General features: G+C 44.4%; 1 protein-coding gene across 1 annotated transcript in view; it reads right to left on the reverse strand.

Moving 5' to 3' along the window:
- Positions 1-21,890, reverse strand: part of ITGA11 (integrin subunit alpha 11) — a gene marked incomplete at its 5' end in the record, with an annotated part of 172,876 nt that overhangs the window by 84,281 nt on the left and 66,705 nt on the right. Inside the window, 6 exons of the mRNA XM_083371097.1 lie at positions 3,005-3,149; positions 3,673-3,821; positions 5,989-6,116; positions 9,014-9,128; positions 10,427-10,518; positions 11,019-11,128. Of these exons, the coding sequence (XP_083227223.1) occupies positions 3,005-3,149; positions 3,673-3,821; positions 5,989-6,116; positions 9,014-9,128; positions 10,427-10,518; positions 11,019-11,128 (739 nt within the window). The remainder of the gene's footprint in view (positions 1-3,004; positions 3,150-3,672; positions 3,822-5,988; positions 6,117-9,013; positions 9,129-10,426; positions 10,519-11,018; positions 11,129-21,890) is intronic.

Genomic DNA, 21,890 nt, shown 5'->3' on the forward strand with positions numbered 1-21,890 from the left:
CCCCTATTTCTTATTTTCTTTAGACTAGTCAAACCCAAGTCCTGCAGCCGTTCTTCATATGTTTTAGTCTCCAGAACTTGGATCATCTTGGTTGCTCTTCTCTGAACTTTTTCCAAGGTCTCAACATCTTTTTTGTAGTATGGTGACCAAAATTGTTTGCAGTATTCCAGGTGTGGCCTCACAAGGGTTTTATAAAGCAGTACTAATACTTTGCATGATCTTGATTCTATGCCTCTGTTTATACAACCCAGGATTGTATTAATTTTTTTTGGCTGCTGCTGCACATTTCTGGCTCATATTCACATGATCATCCACTATCTTGCCAAGAAGTAGGCTGTGGTCTACTTTGTCAAATGCTTTACTGAAGTCTAAATATACAATGTTCACATCATTTTGCTGGTCCACTAATTAAGTCATTTTGTCAAAGAATGAAATAAAATTTGTCTGACCTGATCTGTTTTGGACTAACCCATGTTGGTTTCTACTAATAGCTTTGATGGTTTCTAAGTGTTTGCAGATTTGTTGCTTGATTATCTTTTCCAGGATCTTCTCAAGTTTTTTTTTAATTAACAATTTTTATTATTTAAAATATTTAAAAACTTTGGACATGGTGTTATCAGTCTAACATATCTTCTTGTCTTACATCATTTTTTGTGGCAAGTATTGATGTGAGACATGTCTATACTTTCCTGGATCTATTTTCCTCCTTTCTTTTAAAGATGGGAACCACCATCAGGTATATCATAGATTTGTACAAGGGCATTGAGGTCTTTTATTTTAAATCCCTATTTCCTAATGATCTCCACATGTAATTTATTTTTTTCACAGCTGCTGCACACAAAATTGGTATCAGGTCCTACCATTTGATTGGAAAGATCTCCATGGATTTCATAGTAGAACTCCCTGAAAGCTCAGGAAATACTGTTATATGGGTCATGACTGATTTGTTTTCTAAACAAGTACACTTAGTCCCATGTCCAAAAATTCTATTGGTGCAGAGACTAGCCAAATTATTTTTACATCATATTTACTGATTACATGGGGCACCTCAACACATCATTTTGGACAGAGGGGTGCAATTCACTTCTAACTTTTGGCAGGCCTTTCTTACTGATCAGGGACTTAATTCCAGTTACCACCCTCAAACAAATGGGGCGTGTGAATGAGTGAATTCAGTATTGGAACAGTATCTCAGATGCTTCATTAATTGTCAGTAGGATGATTGGATGACTTGTTGCCTTTTGCAGAAGTAGCATACAACTATTCTGTACATAGCACAGGATTTACCTACTTCAGGTTGGCTACAGGTCAGGAATTTAAGCCTATACCTGAACTACCCCAAATGATTCTCTGCTGCCATCATTAAAAAATGGGTCTCCCAATTAGGAAATACATGACCGGTTGTGAGAAAAGCCTTGCAGATGCCCAAGAGGCTTACAAAACTCAGGCTAACAAGAAACACATGGAACCCAATCTCTTCAACATTGGTGATCGAGCCTACCTCTCCACCCACTACATACAGTCTCTATAGCAGGGGTGTCAAACTCAATTTCATTGAGGGCCGCATCAGCATTGTGGTTGCCCTCAAGGGGCCGGGTGGGTGTGGCCTGGGTGGGCGTGGCCTACTGGGTGGGAGTGGCTAGAGTGCATATGGCCTACTGGGTGGACGTGGCCAGCTCTACATCGTTTGCATCAAGGGTGCCTATGGGGGCCTGGGCAGGAGTGGGACAGATCTGAGGGTCTCTGGCAGAAGGAGGGTCTCTGGGCCAGGGCCAAGGCAGTAGGGGCCGTTCCCTCACTGTTTCCAGGATGGCTTCGCGGGCCACATGAAACCACTTCGTGGGCCGCATCCGGCCCCCGGGCCTTGTGTTTGACATGTCTGCTCTATAGTCTTCAAAGAAATTAGGACCCAAGTTTGTGGGGCCCTTTCCCATCAAACATATTATAGACCCTGTGACCCTGTATGCCAAAGTCCCTTCACTGGGTCCATCCTGTGTTCCTTTGTAGTTTATTAAAATCTGAAGTTATTTTCCCCCGTTAGGCCAAGCCTTCCATCGCCTCCTGAGCCAATAACAGTCGAGGGAAAGCAACATTTTGAAGTTTGAGAGATTTTAGATTCCCGCAGGCCTAGAGAAAAGCTCCAATATTTAGTAGCATGGAAAGATTTCCCCAAAGCTCAGAATGAGTGGGTGAATCACCATGCTAGAGCTCCAAGTGTTTTCATAACCAATAATGATTCTCTTAATTTCATAATTTTCTTTCTCTCCCTGTTTATTATGTTTTCTTCTACAGGACTGACGTCCTTTTTTCCGGGGGTGTGTGTGTAGCATGTCAGGTCCACCATACTGGTGCCCTGCCATTCAGTTGTGTGTGTGGGGGAGATTGCTGGCATTCTTCACATGCTTTCACTTTTGCTGTAACCACTTGGGAATTGGGGAGGGGATGAAGCAGAGATGAAGCAGACTCCTTCCCAGATTCCAGCCTGGTTTGAAGGCTGTTGTGCCCTGAGGGTGACCTGTTATCTACCCAGCACCTTAGTGTTCTCAAAACAACCCTGTAGCATCATGTTGGTTGCCGTGGATTGGTTAGGGGGGATGGGTTTGGGGAAGTGAAAGAATTGTTTTGTGCTTCATGTAGAACCTGACTTTTCTGCATGCACTTTCTTTCAATAAAACTTCTTTTGATTAACCTCAATGGAGTCAAGAGTTTTACTTTCCTGAGGGACCAGCTGGGGCAGGTTCTTACAATTGCCATCTTCACTTTGCTGTCCTTTATGGCCCTAAGATTTTCCTCCTGTTTCTTGTCCTGCCCTCTGGTGCTTTGGCTAAAATGGACCAGAACCTGATCCACTTAAGTCATGTGGGTTATCCACCAAAAATGGCAATCTATTTTAAAACTGAAGCCTTCAATTATTTCCTAGCATGTGAACTCTGAATTCACAGCCATTTTAGTACAATTCTGAAGATTCCAGGCAGAAAATGTGCAGCACCCATAAATGACTTACTGCAATGGCGTATCTGGTGACATTGTCTTTCTCGCTGCCTTCAATTGCCTTCTCAAGATCTGGGCTGTCGTGAGACTCTCCATCAGTGATAACAATCATCACCTTCTTTGCACCCTTCCGCCCTCCTTTCTGAAAAGCTTCTGAGCTGAAATTCAAGAGATGCAGAGAAGACAGTGAAAGATGTGGCATTTTGCAAATTAAATGTGTCAGAGCCCATTTCTTTGGTGGGGGCTTTTTCCTTTCCTTTTCGTTTGCACAATATGTTAAGTAGGGAAAGAAAGGAATTCACAGTACATAAACTCAGAGATACTCTCTTTTTAAAATTCCTTTGTTGCATAAGCATTCTGAGTTATGCATTCTTTAATCTTATTCTAATCACTGCCTTGTCTCAGTATTTCACAGTAGCAAAATAGGGTCAGTGTCCTCTAAATTGCAGTGCATATTCTCTATAATGTTTAATTTGCTTTGTAGCTAAGAGTTACCTCACTGCGTTGGGCATTAGGATTTTGGAACTAATATGCATGATTTGTTTTTGCTGTCTGCTTATGATGTGTTTGAATCAAAATGGGTCCATGATCTACCAGACTTGGGTTAAACTGCTAAGTTCCATCATTGCCCAGTTCCATGCCTCCCTTTTCATCTGAACAGAATCTGGAAGGTAGGCTTACCGAGCAAACTCTATTCCAAAGGCTGTTCGGGTTTCAGTACCCCCTCTCTGGTCGATGTGTTTAGCAGCTTCTACCACATCCTTTACAGATCTATAATCATTCAGGTGAAATTCATGGACAGCATCCTCTCCATATTGGACAACTCCAACCTTGTGAAAACATTATAAAGTATTGGGGTGAAAAGCTTCTTTCATGAATGAGCCTATAGACTATATTACAAGGAAATCCTAATTCTGAACCCCTTTCTTGTCTGTTTGTCTGTCTTGTATTACTTTAAATCAAGACACTGCAACTCCATTCAGGCCATGTGTCCTTTAAGTGATATGCTTAGAGGTGTCTGAAAGATAGAGCCAGGATAGAGAACTTCATTGGAATTAGTTTAATTTAAAAGTAATGTAGTTTAAATACTATGGCCACATGTCACATTTTAATAATGTCCCTTTTTGTCATGTTAACATTATAATTGGATGGCAATTTTTGAACAGTTCTTTTGCAGGTCATACTCAGCCTGAGATCTCAGTTGCACCATCCAGCCTTAAGGTCGCAGATATGTCTACTCAGAAAGTAGTCCCATTAAGTTCAGTGAGATGTCTTTCCACGCAAATGGGTGGATTCAGCAGCATCCAAAGGTTGTGTGTGTATGTATGTGTTGTATCCTAGTCAATGTAACAAAGCAGCATTAGATCAAATTAAGTTCCATTCCCTTTGAACATTCACAAACATCTGAAAAAGATGGATATTGTGGTGGGAAGGCATAATGCTGCTATTGTCATTTTGATGTCAGCCATCATTGCTGTGGATGCCTGTGTGTAGATTACAACTTAAACGTTGCAACAATGTCCTAAATGTATCACTAATTTGTTACAAATTACAAACCCATTTTTCTAGCTTTTTTTCCCACAGCAATCAACAGATGTTTTCTGACCAGAAAACATTATTTTCATTTTGTAGTGCTTTGGATTCAATTGCCAAAATATCATTTGGATTGTGCAATGTTCTTAAAGCAGCTGTGCTTTTTCATATGGGTCAGATGGCAGCCCTCTGCAACTGCTGTGTAATGCTAGGAAAAGAGATGGCTACTATGTTTTGTTTGTATCCCACTTTTATTGTTTTTTACAAACAACTCAAGGTGGCAAACGTACCCAACACACTTTCTTCCTCCTATTTTCCCCACAACAAAAACCCTGTGGGATGAGTTGGGCTGAAAGAGAATGACTAGCCCAAAGTCAACAGTTGGCTTTCATGATAAGAACTCTCAATCTCCCACTTTCTAGACTGGTGCCTTAACCACTAGATCAGGGGTGTCAAACTTCCGGCCCATGGACCAGATGCATCATGCCGAAACCACACCCACCCCATTGCTGGCAATGGGAAAAAAGTTGCGATACATCGCGACACGTCACGTGACGTTGCGAGTTTGACACCCCTGCACAAGATGAACTTTAGGCAGCTGCAGACAGGTGCTAATGACTGTGTGCTTTAACACATCTTTTGGCTTCAAATCCAAATGCAGCCCAGTCTGCTATTTATGATTTAGTAATTTCATTTCATTTCATTTCATTTATTGGATTTCTATACCGCCCTTCTCCCTAGGGACTCAGGGCGGTTCACAGGGCATATATAAATAGGGATACAAAAATTAAAAAAAAATTAAACCGTGCCCAATTAAAATACAGCAATATTAAAATAATAAAACCAATTAAAAACCCATTTTCCCCTTCAGGCCAGACCAGCTAACTCAAACAAGTGGGTCTTCAACTCGCGACGGAAGGATCGGAGGTCATCCGGAGCTCAACCGGCAGTTGGTTCCATAGTGCCGGGGCACCCACAGAGAAGGCCCTCCCCCTGGGGGCCACCAGTCGACATTCCCTGACTGGAGGCACCCAGAGGAGGCCCTCTCTGTGGGCCGCACAGGGCGGAGGGGAGTTGACGCCGGCAGCAGGTGGTCCTCGAGGTATCCCGGACCCATGCCATGTAAGGACTTAAAGATCATAACCAAGACCTTGAACCTCAATTTCCCAATAATGTTAGCTGAAGTCATTTGAATCTCATTCCAGCAAAGTGAATCAAGGTTATAATGTCCAGCCAACACTGACAATCTCTGCTCCAAAATATGACCACAAGTCAAAACTCCAGTCCTCAGTGAGCCTGCAAGTACTGAGAGACAGCTAATTAAGCTTTTAAAAATAAATATTGCAGATTTATTCTTGAAGCAAAGGGACAAGGGAGACATACTGTATATCAGCCAAAAAAAGCTATGTAATGAAGTGCAAGATGCACTGATAAGAGCAAAGTCACCCACACATGTTTTGTCACCTGTATTTGTCCCGGTCCGATGTAAAATTTCTTCAAGATTCTTATCAGGAAATTTTGAACTTCTGCCCAGGGGTAGATGCTGTTAGAACCATCCAGTACTATAATTATATCCATGTATGTCTGGCATCCTGCAACCAGATAGACAAAGATTATTAAAGGATCTTGCCTACCAAAAAGAAGTGGAATAGGCTGCCAATTCCTTTCCCCTTGGAGCTAAGGAATCTTCGAGCAAATGCCAATCTTTCCTTCTACTCTGAAATCACATCTCCAATTTTTTCTTTGGTCTATTGTGCTTCTACCCTATGTTATTATTAATACAACAATACCAGACATTTAACACCACAGTTCTATGTCTGACTACTCAAAGTCCCCTTGAATTTGATAGTGCTTCTTCCCAGGTAAGTATGTCCAACATAGCTAAGCAACTTTTCCAGATCTGAGGGCTGCACTATGATCTCTTGGTGCTGTGATGGTCCATGCAAAAAACAAAATGAATTTATCTAAATGCAAATTTAAATAAACTTACTTCACAACAATTACATACAATTAAATGACTGTTGCTCATGTTTAAAATTACACTGGGGTGACAGTTTTGGAATACTTTGGAGGTTGTATACAAAAGCTTTTTAGCAGCTAGGCTTAAGAATTGATACGGTTTTCAGGGCTAAGATGGGATTAGAACTCATGGTCTCAAAATGAACTAAGATTTGCAACAAATGCCAAAAATAATAGAACACAGAACACAGAATAACAGGATTAGAAGGGACCTTGGACGTTTCTAGTTCAATCCTCTGCTCAAGCAGAAGACCCTATACCATTCCAGGCAAATGGTTGTCCAACCTCTCCTTAGAGACCTCCAGTCAGAAGCACCCAAAACCTATGAAGGAAAAAGCTGTTCCATTTATTAATTGTTCCCACTGTGAGGAAATTTCTCTTTAATTCTAGGTTGGGTCTCTTATTAATTATCTTCCACTCATTACTTCTTGTCTTGCTCTCAGATCCTTTGGAGAGTAGGTTGATCCCCTCTTCTCTATGACAGCCATTCACATATTGGAAGATTATGATATGCTATCATGTCAACCCTAATCCTTCTCTTCATTAGACTAGATATATCTAGTTCCCGCAACCGTTCATTATATGGTTTCTTGCAATATGTAAAAAGCAACAAAAAAGTCAAGGAAATGATTGGTCCATTAAATGGAAGATGACAAGGAGGTTATGGACAGCAGAGGGAAAGCAGAACTGCTAAAATAATTCTTTGCATCTGTCTTTACACAAAAGGAAAAAAACAGACCACCCTTTCAAAAGGTATGTTAAGTCTACAGATGAGAAGAATTAGGGGTGATATGATAGCAGTCTTCTAGCAAAGGAGAGGCTGTTACACCTGAGGGCAAGACAAGAAATAATGGATGAATATATGAAAGTGAGAATCAAAAGTAATTTCCTGACAGTTAGTACAATTCATTAGTAGAATGGTTTGCCTCCAGAAGTTGTGGGTTCAGTGGAAGTTACAAGAAGAGATTGGGCAACCATTTGTCCACAATAGTATAGGGCAGGGGGCTCAAACTGCTGGCCTGTGGGCTGGTTGCATCATATGGAGGCTGCACCCACCCCAGCTCCAGCAATGCAAACAAAGTCGCGATACGTCACGAATGTCATGTGACGTGGCGAGTTTCACACCTGTGGTATAGGGTGCCCTGGTCAAGCAGGGAGTTGCATTAAAAGACCTACAAGGTTCCTTCCAATTCTCTTATTCTATGATTCTATAATACTCCACACATAGCTGAACAATAGTACCCTTTTTGAATAACTGACAAGACATTAAGAATAAGTAGCTAGAGGAATAGCAAAGACTTATATATCACTCTATTATTTATTTTTATTTATTTTATTTTAATCCCATTTATATCCCGCCCTTCTCCGAAGACTCAGGGCGGCTTACAATCTAAGAAGCACAAATCAATGTGCTTAGCAATTATGTTTTTCAGCACTCTCTGAGCTGTTTAGAAATGTCACCCTATTGCCCCCAACAATCTGGGTCCTCATTTTACTGACCTCAGAACGATGGAAGGCTGAGTCAACCTTGAGCGGATCAGGATCGAATTCCTGGCAGTGAGCAGAGTTAGCCTGCAATGCTGCACTCTAACCACTGTGCCACCAGGGCTTTAGTATTGAAAAGTAAAGTCAAACATAGCAATGAATGAAGTGCATAATAGTTAGGGGGGAAAATTCTGTATCATCCCACTTCCCTCTGTGTCCTGAGCATCTGATTATTTTGCTTAATGATTAATCCAGGCTGCTCTGAACAGTGAAAGAGGGAGAGAAAAACGAGATGTTTGAAGGCACTGCTAATTCTGATCAAGAATTAAGCCTTTGAAATTTTCCAACAAATGTGTTGGCCTAGAAATAAATAGGTGGGACATTTCTCTGAATTTTTCCAGGGACCGGAAAAATTCTGCAACTGTTTTCTAAGAATTCTCACTTGGAGATTAGTGTATAACTTTGACAAAAAACAGCCCCTTGAGGAACGTCTCTCAAATGCTTTTTCCTCTGATTGAACGGAAGAGTATGGAGCCAGGGAGCCTGCAGAGAAGATGTGGCACAAAAGGCAAGATGGTCCCATGAATCACATCACTACAGTGATTAACTGTAAGGACATCACACACATTATTCTTTCCTTGGATTGAGTGAGGATTTGTAGGAGAATTCTCTGCAGGACATTGCCAAGAACAGTCTCTTGATCATTTGTTTTCTTCATTTTGCTTCTTCACAGGAAAGCACCGATCAAAAACATGCCTCCTTGCTGTCTGGGAGGAGGGTGTTTTTTCTTCCTTCACTGCTGCCCAACAGGAAGCATTTTACCTACCATCAGCACAAAATTCCCATTGGACAGGCTTCTTTTCAAGAACAGACTTATTTGTTTTCCCTAAGATGGTGATTCTAAATCCCCATGTGGAAAGCAAGAGAGGGAAGGAGGAAGCGGGGGGGGGGGGGGAAGGAAAACGTAATAGGCTGGTCCTCCTACTCTGGAGAGCTGGAGCCACTGACTTGGAGTATCTGAAGTTGGAGTTCACTCTGGAGCACATGCCTGTGGTGTAATAGGAACTTCCGCACTCATGAGACCACAGAGGGCTGCAAGCCTGTGTCAGAAAGGAAGAAAACAATGACATATTAGGAGAGGTTTTCAGAGGCTATTGTTTTAGTTGCCTGGATAATTTCTGTGGAGGTTGGGGCATTTCTCCATGAGCAGATTGCTGCTTGGGGTTTGTCAAGGTGAAAGGAAATCAAAGTCAGCTATATGAAACAGAATTTCTGCCTAGGAAGGTAGCTCTGCAGGACATGGCAATTTCTAAGCATGGTGGCAGATCAAATGAGAGACGAATGAAAGTGTAGCAACCACTACAGGCACCAAACACTTATCTGGTATCCTCCTAGTTCCCCATCTGTTTGGCTGAAATTTTAAAATATTATTTTATGTAATAACGCGATGAAAGGGTAAGGTGGATACGGCCAAGGAAAGCATCAGCATAACTTATTTCTTAGGATACCTTTGCCCTCCCACAGGTGCCAGTGCATTTTCATAAAATGGGGAGGGGCTGCATTCCAGGCCTTGGGAGAGGCAGGGAACATGTGGGGCACTTGGGGACGTGATGAGATGCTACCAGAGCACTTTGCCTCTGGAAGTGACAGCTAATGTGAATAGACACGTCTCCAGCCCCAGGCACGGAGGCTTCCATAACACGTTCTCAATTTCTGTATTTTCTCCTCTATTCAGAATTTTACCATCCAGTGCCTTGATCCTCTATATCTTTTTACACCTGAGGAGAATTACAAGTAAGCCTGATCTTCCTGTCAAGGGGATAGTATAAATATCAAGGGAAATAATCATTTTAGCAACCTGTTTTTTAATCTTGGACAATCGTACAGAATAATAATTTAAATCACAAGAATTGGGTATGGCTAGTCTAGTGTAAAGAAGGACAAGGGGTAACATGATAACAGTATTCCAGTATTTGAGGAGCTGCCACAAAGAAGAGGGAGTCAACCTATTTTCCGAAGCACCAGAAGGCAGGACAAGAAACAGTGGATGGGAACTACTCAAGGAGACAAGCAATCTGGAACTAAGGAGACATTTAACTGAGGAGAACAATTAACCAGTGGAACAGCTTGCCTCCAGAAATTGTGGTGCTCCACTTGTCTGAAATGATATAGGGTCTTCTGCCTGAGCAAGGGATTGGACTAGATTAGATCTCCAAGGTCCCTTCCAAATCTTTTATTCTGTCAATTTTTGGATGTGTATGAAACCCAGAAACTGCAGTCTGAGGCAACTATCTTATTCTGCCTAATAGGAGACTGAAAGGTGGGCTCCAGGTCGGAAAGCACAGAAGATAATCCAAGTAAAAAGAGCATTTGTAACCATTCACAAACAATTTCTTACCAAAAAGCTGTTGTCTTTGGGGTTGATAGTTAGGCTGAGACCCAGGCGCATGTTATCCTTTCGTTCCGACACATTGGAAAGAGTTACTCTTCCTTGGGAAAAAAGTGTCAGAGTCAAGACAGGCTGTGGGAAACCGTCACAGCCCTGGAAGACAGAGCATGGTGTGTCCTCATCACCACTACCATCATTTTCTTTTCTCCTTGACAACTGTAACCCTTTCTCCCCATTGTCCCTACTTCGGGTTGACTAGGCACCGTCTGTTCCAAAAACTCCTGGGCCTACAGGTTCAGTCTCAGCTAAAACACTGGGAGTAGTATTTCAGAAATACGTGGAGAATGAATATGAACCTGTCCTGGGTTAAACCCAGGCTCTTCGGATTGGTAAATTTTTGCTTCTGGCTTACAAATTCTGCTCATCTGTTTTAAAAAAAAGTGGGTGAGGTGAACAAACTTCATTATGTTCACCTCACCAACTTTTAATCATAGATAATAGACAATATCTACCTTGAGGTGACTTCAGTTTTGCACATAAACATAAACCTTTTAATACTTTCAGAGACAAAAAACTCAGCCCTTCCACTCCAGAGTTTTACCTAGGTTGAGCTTGGAACACGTGCTGTTGGCCTTGCCGTTCACTGAACACTTGTAGACGTCTCCCGTTTTCTGGGGCCCATTGATCTCGTATGGAGCTCCTACCACTAGCCTGGAAAAGGAAACAAAGTCTGTAAATTCCTGGCCTTTAGGGAACGTCATTCAGGATAACAACTGAGAAATTCTGTCTCCACTAAAAGCTTAGAAGTAGTTTGTTCTGTCCTTTGCTTCAGGGAGGTGTTTCGTGATGCAAGGTCATTATTTGTCTTCTTGGGGCACCCTCGAGCCCCCTGCAAAGTCAGAAGTGTAGAAAAGTGGTGTGCTATTTCTTACCACTTGGGGGTAGGTAAAGGTTCCCCCGCACATGCGTGCTGGTCATTTCCGACTCTAGGGGCCGGTACTCATCTCCGTTTCAAAGCCGAAGAGCCAGCGCTTGTCCGAGGACGTCTCTGTGGTCACGTGGCCGGCATGACTAGATGCCAAAGGCGCACGGAGCGCTGTTACCTTCCCACCGGAGTGGTCCCTGTTTTTCTACTTGCGTTTTGACGTGCTTTCGAACTGCTAGGTTGGCAGAAGCTGGGACGAGTAACAGGCGCTCGCTCTGTTACGCGGCACTCGGGATTCGACCCGCCAAACTGCCGACCGACAAGCTCAGCGTCCTAAACCACTGAGCCACCGCATCCCTTACTTGGAGGTAGGAAGCATAAAAAAGTGTTGTTTGAGCCCGAATGTAGACCTTACATAGTTTGAAAAGAAAAGGAAAAACTTCCCTATCCCTTCCCAGAGAAAGAAAACTCTCAGCTGTACCTACATGACCCCGACATTTTTTCTTCCTTGCACCCCCACTGTGGCCTGGGCTCCAAGGAAAATGTTAACCTCTGCATCCAGCTACCAAAAGATTGCCCATTCCTGTGCTAGAACAAAATAGGAAAAGCCGCAATGCAAAAACAGGCTACTACATCTTGTCCCCTTCTTGACCTGGCATCTGGATGCTGAGACAGACCCTTAGAAGCTCGCCAGGCTCTTCTTGGCTGGTTGAGGCTGCTGGTTGGGACATATTTGCCAGCAGAGATGCAGAGGAGATGGCTTCCCGCCACTCAAGCATCTTCAATGAACAAGCTGCTCTGACTTTAGGAGCTCCCCAAAGCAGTCGGAACCAGAAAGAAATCTAAACAAAGACTTATTCCTTTTGGAGCAAAAATATTTTTCAAATCATCCAAGTCAAATGCTGGCAGGAATCAAAATTCTGATTTCATGCTGGCTGATTTTAACGGAAGAAGAATTGCAGTAGAAAGTAAACGATAATGCTTGGTGCTATTTTTGAAAGTTACATTTATTCCCTTTCCACATGACCACTAGTTTTGTCCTACCTCCCAAGCCCTCAGGAGCTGCCAGCAGTAATACCAAGAGCCCAGAAGCAGGTTTGTGAAGGTTTGTGAATATGTGGAACCACCTACCCTGAAGGACTGCAGCTAATTCTTCTGGAGCAGCAGCTGAGCTGATTAATTTCTGACGTTAATTGGCTGCTTGGGTCCACATCTAAAGGCTGTCAGAAGGCCATCACATTGGACGAATTGCCTGTGGAAGGCCCTGAATCAATATACTGCATATCCTTTTAGATTAGGTCTTCTTGAGCTTCAGTAAGGACTTTCTAATTCAGAAGGTAGCTGTGTCTGGGAAACATGTAGAGGAGGTCATCTCACTTTGGAAATGAATCTATTTCCCAGTCTGGCAAAGTCACTTCGACCTTGGAGGTGGAAATACTGATTGTCTGGAAGAGCCCCATATAAAGATTCCTGATTCAGGATACTATTCTCTGCATTTAATCAAATACTGTCAGGTCTATCCGAGTGTGGGCATTTAGGAAAGAAAGAGCCTTGACTCCATTTGTAGGGAAAGGTATACTTTTACTAAAGCCAAGTGGTTACAGCATAAGCAAAGCCAGATTTGAATATTCCCATGACTTGCCCTTCTCCCAAGCCCTCCCCCTTGGTCATTTCATTAATGTCCAATAGTATTCAAAGTAGGTGTTTTGGTTAACAGTCCTAAAGTTTGGCGCCTCTTTGGTGGGCATTTGCATTCCATTCTCATGCCTGGGTCCTTGGATCTTTCAACCGTTGGGTCTTGCTTCAGGATGGCACTTCTAGTTCTGGCCATCCCCCCTCCCTATCTTCCCCTGCTTTCTCCTCTCCCCCCTTTTATGGCAGGATGCCATTAAAGAGAAGCTTTATTTTTCACAAAACTTTGTGGCTTATAAGTTTGTTAGTATTTAAAGTGCCACAAGACTTTAAAAAAATTAACATGGTCTCTTTTCTAGAAATTTTTTAACACAAGTCAACTTTAATGCTTTTCATATATATGCCTGGGATTCACATTTTTAATCTTATCAAGGATCAAGAAATATATATATATATATATTTAGCTATAGGTATAGATAAAGGTAAAGGTAGTCGTGCTAGTTGTTTCCAACTCTAGGGGCTGGTGCTCATCTCCATTTCAAAGCCGACGAGCCAGCAGTTGTCCAAACACATCTCCGTGGTCATGTGGCTAGCATGACTAGATGCCAAAGGCACACGGAACGCTGTTACCTTCCCACAGCAGTGGTCCCTATTTTTCTACTTGCATTTTTTACGTGCTTTCAAACTGCTAGGTTGGGGACACAGTGGCTCAGTGGGTTAGGACGCTGAGCTTGTCAATCAGAAGGTCGGCAGTTTGGCGGATCGAATCCCGAGTGCCACGTAACAGAGTAACAGCTTCTCTGCATGTGCGGGGGAACATACATACATACATACATACATACATACATACATACATATATATATATATATATATATATATATATACATACACACACACACACAATATTATTGGTTTGCTTTTGCAAAGAGTGAATCCAAATGTTTTAATAGGTCAGCTGCCATGCCTCCTAAAAACTTCTTGGAACAGTGAATACCATTGAGACATCTGAAGCAACTCATTTCAGTATTTACCATTAAAATATTTGGGAAAATATTTCTGCAGCTGCCAGGTTTCCATACAACTCAGTGGCCACAGATCATTAACAATTTAAAATTCAATCTACCAGGGAAAAAAGATACTTCAGAATTTTACCACATTTGTTTTCTTCACTGATGTGACTTTTTGTTTCCTCTACATTTTTCAGCCTTTTCATAAATGATTCATAGATGAGGGGATGAGATCATCAACTTTGTGGATGACACCAAACTGAGGAGAAATATTAACACTTTGGAAGATAGACTCAAGGAGGAACTTGACAGACTTGAGCACTGAGTCCTATCTAACAAGAGGCAGTTCAGTGATGAGAAAAGTGAGATCCTGCACATAGGCAGGAAAAATCAAGTGGGTAGGTACAGAAGAAGGAGTACCTGGCTCAGCATTAATGCCTGTGAGGGGGATATAGGTGTCCTGGTGGGTCACTGCTTAGTTACGAGGCAGTTAAGGAAAAGAAGACTCAGGGAACACATGATAGCAGTCTTCCAGTATTTGAGGGGCAGCCACAGGAAAGAGAGGCACCAAAGACAAGAAGCAATGGGACTTCCAGTTCTATGATTATTTGACCCTATAAGGAAGGAGCAGAAGACCCAGGGTGACTTTCGGTTGCCACTAACTGAAGAGATGTATTTGATCTCAGTTCACTAACATCAATACTGCATTTTCTAAAAATTAGTACCATATTTTTCCATGTATAAGATGCTATTTTTTTCCTGCAAACACCTTGTTGAAGAATCAGGTGCACCTTATACAACTGCAGTATCTTATACATGAAAAAATAATGGTAACCTCCGCAGCCCAGGGCATGCCTGTGTGGGTTCTTTACATACCACTGCCATGCCGCCTGGTGCAGGTGTCAAGCCCCTGTGGGCTTGCCACTAACGGGAGGGGAGAGGGGGCAAGATCGTTGGATGACAGCATCCAGAGGCAGCGGACGGGACCAGAAGCATGGATAGCAGCGACAGCCCTTCCTCGTACCTGTATGCTGACCAGGGACCCTGTGGAACGCAGCTGCGAGGCCGTCCTGCTTGATAATAGCAGCCGGCCAAACTTCTGGATTTGTTGGCTTAGCTGTTCGGCCAAACAGCTGATTGGTGTGGTGAAATGGCGGGGAGTTTAAAACCTGCCTTTGCTTCCCTTGCTTTGCGGTCATGCTGGTGCTCACGCCAGTTTGTTTACCAGGGTAGGAAGGCTGCTGCTGTGAACTGACTATGCATGCTTATTGTGCCAGATGCTGGTTAGGTGGTGGGGTGGGGGGTGGGCCTGGCCAGGAGTCGTCTGTTTAGAGTGCTGGGAGGCAGTTGCTCCCAGCGCTGACTTTGTTTGCTGTAAGCTTGGAACTCACATGCCAGAGCGTCTTATACAAGGGTGCATCTTATACACAGATGTCAGGGAGTCAAAAAGTCAAGATGGAAACTACAACATTGTGACTGAAATCTGTGGAGGAAGATTATTTAATAAAAACATTGAAAGCAGCAGATTATTCAGATAGTAGCAGGAACTGAATAGCCTTGAAGAAAACTGCTGAAGTAAACTCTAATGAATTGGTACAACTACCTTAGTCTTTAAATGGTTGTTCTTCACAGATAAAAGTGTGTCTAGATAAGCTGCAAACATTTTTAAGAAGAAATATGTGCATAGTTATAACCATGCCTGGCTATTTTTTATGTATAATATGAAAACTAGTTAAATGAATATGTATATTGGAAAACTATATATGCATTGTTTTATACAAGGCCCTTTTTCCTTACTGGAGAATTGCTGGATAATCATTTTTTATGTCATAAGGATGTACCTCGTTAACTATCTCCAGCTTGTTGGTTGTTTCACTTGGGATATTTCCCCAACAAGCCTGGGCTTCAATCACACAATTATGGCAGCCATCTGGAATTTTTTGAGCTTCTCTGCTGAAGCCCTGAATCCAAGTCATGTAAGGGCCAAGAGATGCCCAGGAATTCACAAAAATGAAGAGTGGCTGAAGTTCTTTCCCAGGAGTATCAAGGCAAGGAGAGAGCAGACAATATAGACCAATCCTCAGCTTCCTCTCAAGATATGGATAGACCTGACTCCGCTGGCCTTCCACAAAGTCATAAAGATACAATTGGGGTGGGATGCTAGTGGAATTCTGATATGGACGTTGGCCTATCTTTGCTATTGTTGCAAGATTATTCAGGGGGCTCAACAAACATTTTATGTACTTTAATATTATGGATTGCAAATGTACAATTTGTTTTTTGTCTTGAGTGTTTTGGTAGATGAGCAGCCATATAAATATGTGAAACAAGTAAACAAATGCATAAATATTTCCCAGTTATCTTTTTAAAAAAATCATACAAATTTGTGCTATTACCACATCTGATAAAAATAAATTACACAATTTGCATCTTGGACCTTCTATCCTGGTATTTAGCTTTGAATACACCATCATGGTCATCAACTTACTCTTTTGACTCTACCCTGTAAACACCAGCTTTGGGATGGATTCAACTGCTCCACAATTTCCCAGTTCACAGAAGTAGCACCAAAGGGGTTTCTGACCACAGGCAAAATGACTCTGGAGAGGTTTATGACTGTACATGCTTCAGTTGGGATGTTCAAGGGTTTGGTCAAAATGTGCAAGATGGCAGAGTTAGCATAGTCAAATTGGGCTATTTGGAGCTGAATTGGAACAGATGTGATTCTTGTCGTTCGTTGATGTGATTCTTGAGTGTTCGTTCCATAATGCCCTGAAAAATGCCGGGGGCTAAACTGACCCCAAATTGCACCCCAAATTGCGCGACGGCGACGGCCCATTTACAGAGCTACCGCCTTCGGCAGCCTGCAAACATGCCGCAACAGCTTTCCCAAAGAGCAGCGCCGCTGCCCGTTCATGCGGAGGTCCGCGCGCACCTCTCCAAAGGTTTGGGAAGGTGCGCGCGCACCTCTGCTCATTCGGAGAGGTGCGCGTGCACCTCTCAGAATGGGCAGCTGCGCCGCTTGTTGGGAAAGCTGCCGTGGCCCGTTTGCAGAGCTGCCGCTTTCGGCAGCCTGCAAATGTGCCGTGGCAGCTTTCCCAAAGAGCGGCACCGCTGCCCGTTCGCACAGAGGTCCGCGCGCACCTCTCCAAAGGTTTGGGGAGGTGCGCGTGCACCTCTGCTCATTCGGAGAGGTGCGCGCGCACCTCTCGGAATGGGCAGCTGCGCCGCTTGTTGGGAAAGCTGCCGCGGCCCGTTTGCACAGCTGCCGCTTTCGGCAGCCTGCAAACGTGCCGCGGCAGCTTTCCCAAAGAGCGGCGCCGCTGCCCATTCGTGCGGAGGTGCGCGTGCACCTCTTCAAAGGTTTGGGGAGGTGTGCGCGTACCTCTCGGAATGGGCAGCGGCACCGCTTGTTGGGAAAACTGCCGCGGCCCGTTTGCAGAGCTTCCGCTTTCGGCAGCCTGCAAACGTGCCGTGGCAGCTTTCCCAACAAGCGGCGCCGCTGCCCATTCACGCGGAGGTGCGCGCGCACCTCTCCAAAGGTTTGGGGAGGTGCGCGCATACCTCCGCCCATTCGGAGAGGTGCGCACGCACCTCTCCAAACGGGTGGTGCCACTCTCCATTTGAAGAGGTGCGCGCGCACCACTGCCCGTTCGAAGAGGTGCGCATACACCGGGCGGCTCCGGAGCCGCGGGTTGCCGACCCGTGCTCTAGCCATTTAGAGTGGCTGTCGAGCACTATCAGGAAAAGCTGTTCATGAAAGGGCCCAGTGAAGTCTATATGAATCCTCAACCAGGGTGTGTGTCTCCTCCTACCTGTGAACGGGAGCATGTGGCATTTCAGGCCTCAATTGCTGGCATGTATAACACCCATGCACTTGAGCCTCAATGGCTTTATCTAATCCTGGCCACCATAAGTACCTTCTTGCCAAAGCTTTCATGCAAACAATACCCGGATGACCTTCATGAAGCGATTGCAAAACCCTGTCCCTTAATGAGGTGGGAACTATGACCCTGTTCCCCCAAAGAATACAACCCTTATGAGCTGAGAGCTCATGTCTCCTTGTGAAATAACTCTGAAACTCAGGACCTGGGCTTTTATCTAGCCACCCTGTGTGTACCCAAGATAGCACTCTGCTTAGATTCTTATCTGCTGCCATTTCAGCAGCTATGTCCCCCATGTGGAGGGGAAACTCCAGCAAGTCCTGAATGGACAAAATGCAGGCTGCTAGAGCCAGATCTGGTTCGATTTGCAGCAGTGGAAGCCTGCTCAGGCCATCTGCATGGCCCATATCCTTGCCGGGTTTGTAAATTAGCTTAAAGCCAATAAAAAATGGACCATCTTAGCATCCTAGGGATAAGATGTGGGGTGTCTGTCTGTCTGTAGTGAATAACCCCAATAGCGGTTTATGGTCTGTGAAGACTGTGAAGTCCCTGCCGTATAAGTAGTCATGGATTTTTTTTACTCCAGCCACTATAGCCAGTGCCTCTTTGTTGATTTGAGCATAATTACGCTCGGCGGAGGACAGTGTCCTCAAATAAAAAGCAATTGGAACTTAAGTGACTTAGGACTGCCCCCAACCCATATGGAGACACGTCACATGCTAGGCATACTGGCACTGATTCCTTGAAATGAGTGATCGTGGAACTGACCGACAGAAGAGCCTTCAATTCCTGAAAACTAGTCCACTTCCATGCAGCATTTTTGTCCAAGAGCCGGTGTAACAGCTCTGCCACTGTGGCCTTGTTAGGAAGGAACGCGTGGTAAAATTTAGGAGGACAAGGAATTCCTGCAGCTCTCCCTTCGTTTTGGGGCTGGGTGCCATCTGAATGGCTTTTACTTTAGACTCGGCATGATGGATGCCATCAGCATCTATACGGAAACCCAAGAACTCAGTTGAAGGAACTCTAATACTGCACTTATTCAATTTAAGCTTGAGGCCTGCTTTGTGCAGCCTTTGAAGGACAGCTCTGAGCCTCCTTGCAAGCACCTCAGTGGATTCAATGGCGATGAGCACGTCATCAAAATAGGGGCAAACCCCCAGAATGCCCTTGAGTGTTCGTTCCATAATGCCCTGAAAAATGCCGGGGGCTACACTGATCCCAAATTGCAGGCGCTTTACTTTAAATGCTCCCCTGTGGGTTACAATTGTCTGTGCCGCGGCTGTGGCCTCATCAACAGGGAGCTGTTGGTAGGCCTGAGCCAAATCTAATTTTGCAAAAATGGTACCACCTTGCAAAGATGCCAGGATGTGGCTTACTACTGGCACCGGGTATGCATGCTGTTTGAGTGCACGGTTAATTGTGCATTTCTAATCAGCACAGATTCTGACCTCCCTGTTGGCTTTTAGTGGCGTTACAATTGGGGTCTCCCATTCACTCCCATCTACAGGCTGCAATATACCCTGTTCAACAAGTTTATCTAACTCAGTGTCTATCTTGTAAGAGCAAATGGCACCCTACGAGGTTTAATCCTGACTAGCACTACAGTAGGATCTAGTTTAAATGTTATTGGCAGGCCCGCGTATGTCCCCAGAGCTGAATCAAACACATCTGCGAATTCCTCGCATACTGTTGCTAGACTTGCAACTTGCGTTTGGTTGTTTCCAGTTACTTGGATGCCTAGTGCATCAAACCAATCGAGCCCAATCAGGCTCGTTCGCTTACCCCCTACTATGACAACATCCAGGTGCCGAGAAAACCCCTTAAATTTAACGGCTAGTGTGGCCTTACCCTTGACTGTGACTCTGGCATTCTGGAAATCAGTTAGTATAATGTCAGAAGGCCTCAGCTTGGCCCATCTCTTACTGCAATTACAGACAAAATTAAATCTCTCTAGTGAAATAATAGATATAGCGGAGCCCGTGTCCAGCTCCATCTTACAGGGGACCCCTTGGAACTCCACCTGAAGTCTAAACTTCGGCTTAATGGGGCAGCAAGCTCCTGTACGGCAAATGCTTCTGCAGCTGGAGTAAAACCCCATGCTATACTGTCCCGGGGCCCCGGTACCTCTCCTGTCCGACTGGCGATTCGACGGCTGGTCCCTCTGGCAACCTCTGCAGACAGATGCAATGTGGCCAGTCTTTCCGCAGGCCCGGCACGTGGCTGTCCAGAACCTACAGTCCAAGCATTGGTGGCGGCCACCACATCCTGGGCACCTAAGGAAGGGATCTGCCTTGTAAGTTGCCCCTTGTTGCTTGTCGCTGTGACGCTGTTGGTTGTTGTGTCTTTGTATCTTGTTGAGGTGTTTTGGAGGGCCACATGGCTCGTACGGCCCTGCCGGCAACTTCGTCCACCATGATTTCTTTCAGCACATTTGGGAATGACAGAGTCTCTTTAGCAAAGAGTTTTTGCTGTAACTCTCGATTCCAGAGACCACAGACAAGCTGGTCTTGTAGTCTCTCCTTGACATCGGAGAACTGGCACAGGCATGCAGCCTGCCTCAAGGCCATGATGAATTCAGTTGCTGTTTCACCTGGCTGCTGAATTCTCTGCTCGAATGCATGGCGCCAAGCGATTACTGACAGCTTGGGTTGAAAGTGGTCTCCGAGCTTCTTCTTCAAGTCCGTGAACATTACGGACTCCAATGGCATTGGTGCGAATGTTACGGACTCCAATGGCAATGTCGAACCTGGCTGGGCCGCACACACACAGGAGCGTGGCGGCCTTTAGGCCATCCTCGGCAACTTGATTCGCGCAAAGATAGTTCTCGACCCTGGATAGATACAAGGACCATCTTTCTGGGTGAGTTATATCGAATTCTTCCAGCTTTCCGACCTTGGCCATTTCTGCTGGTCTTCGGGGCTGGGGCTCGAAGTCTTCGCGTCCTGCTCCTCCGTTGCCCAGGGACTGGTCCTCTGGGGGAATTGCTTTTCCCGCCAGGCGCTGCTCAGCCTCTCCCCTAGTGACTCTTCAGCTCAGTTGGAGGAGCAGGTTCCCATCCTCGTCGCCAGTTTTAGATACTGGGTTCATGGCTTCAATGACGAGACAAGGCGAGTGAGTTCAGCAAAGATCATTGTTTATTGCTTGCAGGAACTGAACTGAGAAACAGGGCTGTGAATGCAGCAATTTATACCCTGGCCTCTAGGTGGTGGCCAATAGATTTAAATCAACCTATTGCCACCCTAGAGGCAGCCAATGGCAGCGCTGGAGACGGGTTGTCTGAGGAGCTGGGAGCCGTTAGCCAGCTTCCCTGCTTAAACAATCCACCAGCAATTAACCCATGTGATGTTCCCTTAACAAGACAAAGCCCAATACATTACAGTCAGAACAAAACAGAAGCAACATAGGAGCTACTGCACAGCTATTTATATGGTTGGCTGATAGGTGGTGACCCATAGGTTTAAAGCAGTGGTTTCCCGCCCAAAGGCCTACTTAGCCAGCTGGAGACAACCAGTCTAGGCTGGCCCAGCAACCATTACAAACATACACTTGAACTAAGCACTTAGCAATTGAACTAAGCAATTAGCAAGCAGTACAACATAAGCAAACACTTACAGCATATAAGAGGCCAGTACATTACACTTGTGATATTTTATTATCACAATTTTGTGCACTATTGAGGGATGAAAAATAATTGGAGACTATGGCAGCACGGATGACTGAAACTCTAGAGCAGAGGTGGGGAACTATGGCCTCTTTATGACTTGTGGACTTCAATTCCCAGAATTGCTGGCTCAGGAATTCTGGGAGTTAAAATCCACAAATCATAAAAGGTCCATAGTTCCCCATCCCTTTTTGTTAAGCCCTTTAGCCAGAAACTGTCATGATTTGGAGATTTAAACTAACGATGGAAAATATTGGTTGGTTGATTGGTTAATTGTTATATCTTTCAAATATATTGCTTGTAGCAAAGCTGTTTGCTGCTTTACCTAGGAAGGAATATGACTAGGGTGTCAACTTCAAAAGA

Source organism: Vipera ursinii (genome assembly GCF_947247035.1).
Source record: "Vipera ursinii genome assembly, chromosome: 11".
In the NCBI taxonomy this organism is placed as follows: domain Eukaryota; kingdom Metazoa; phylum Chordata; class Lepidosauria; order Squamata; family Viperidae; genus Vipera; species Vipera ursinii.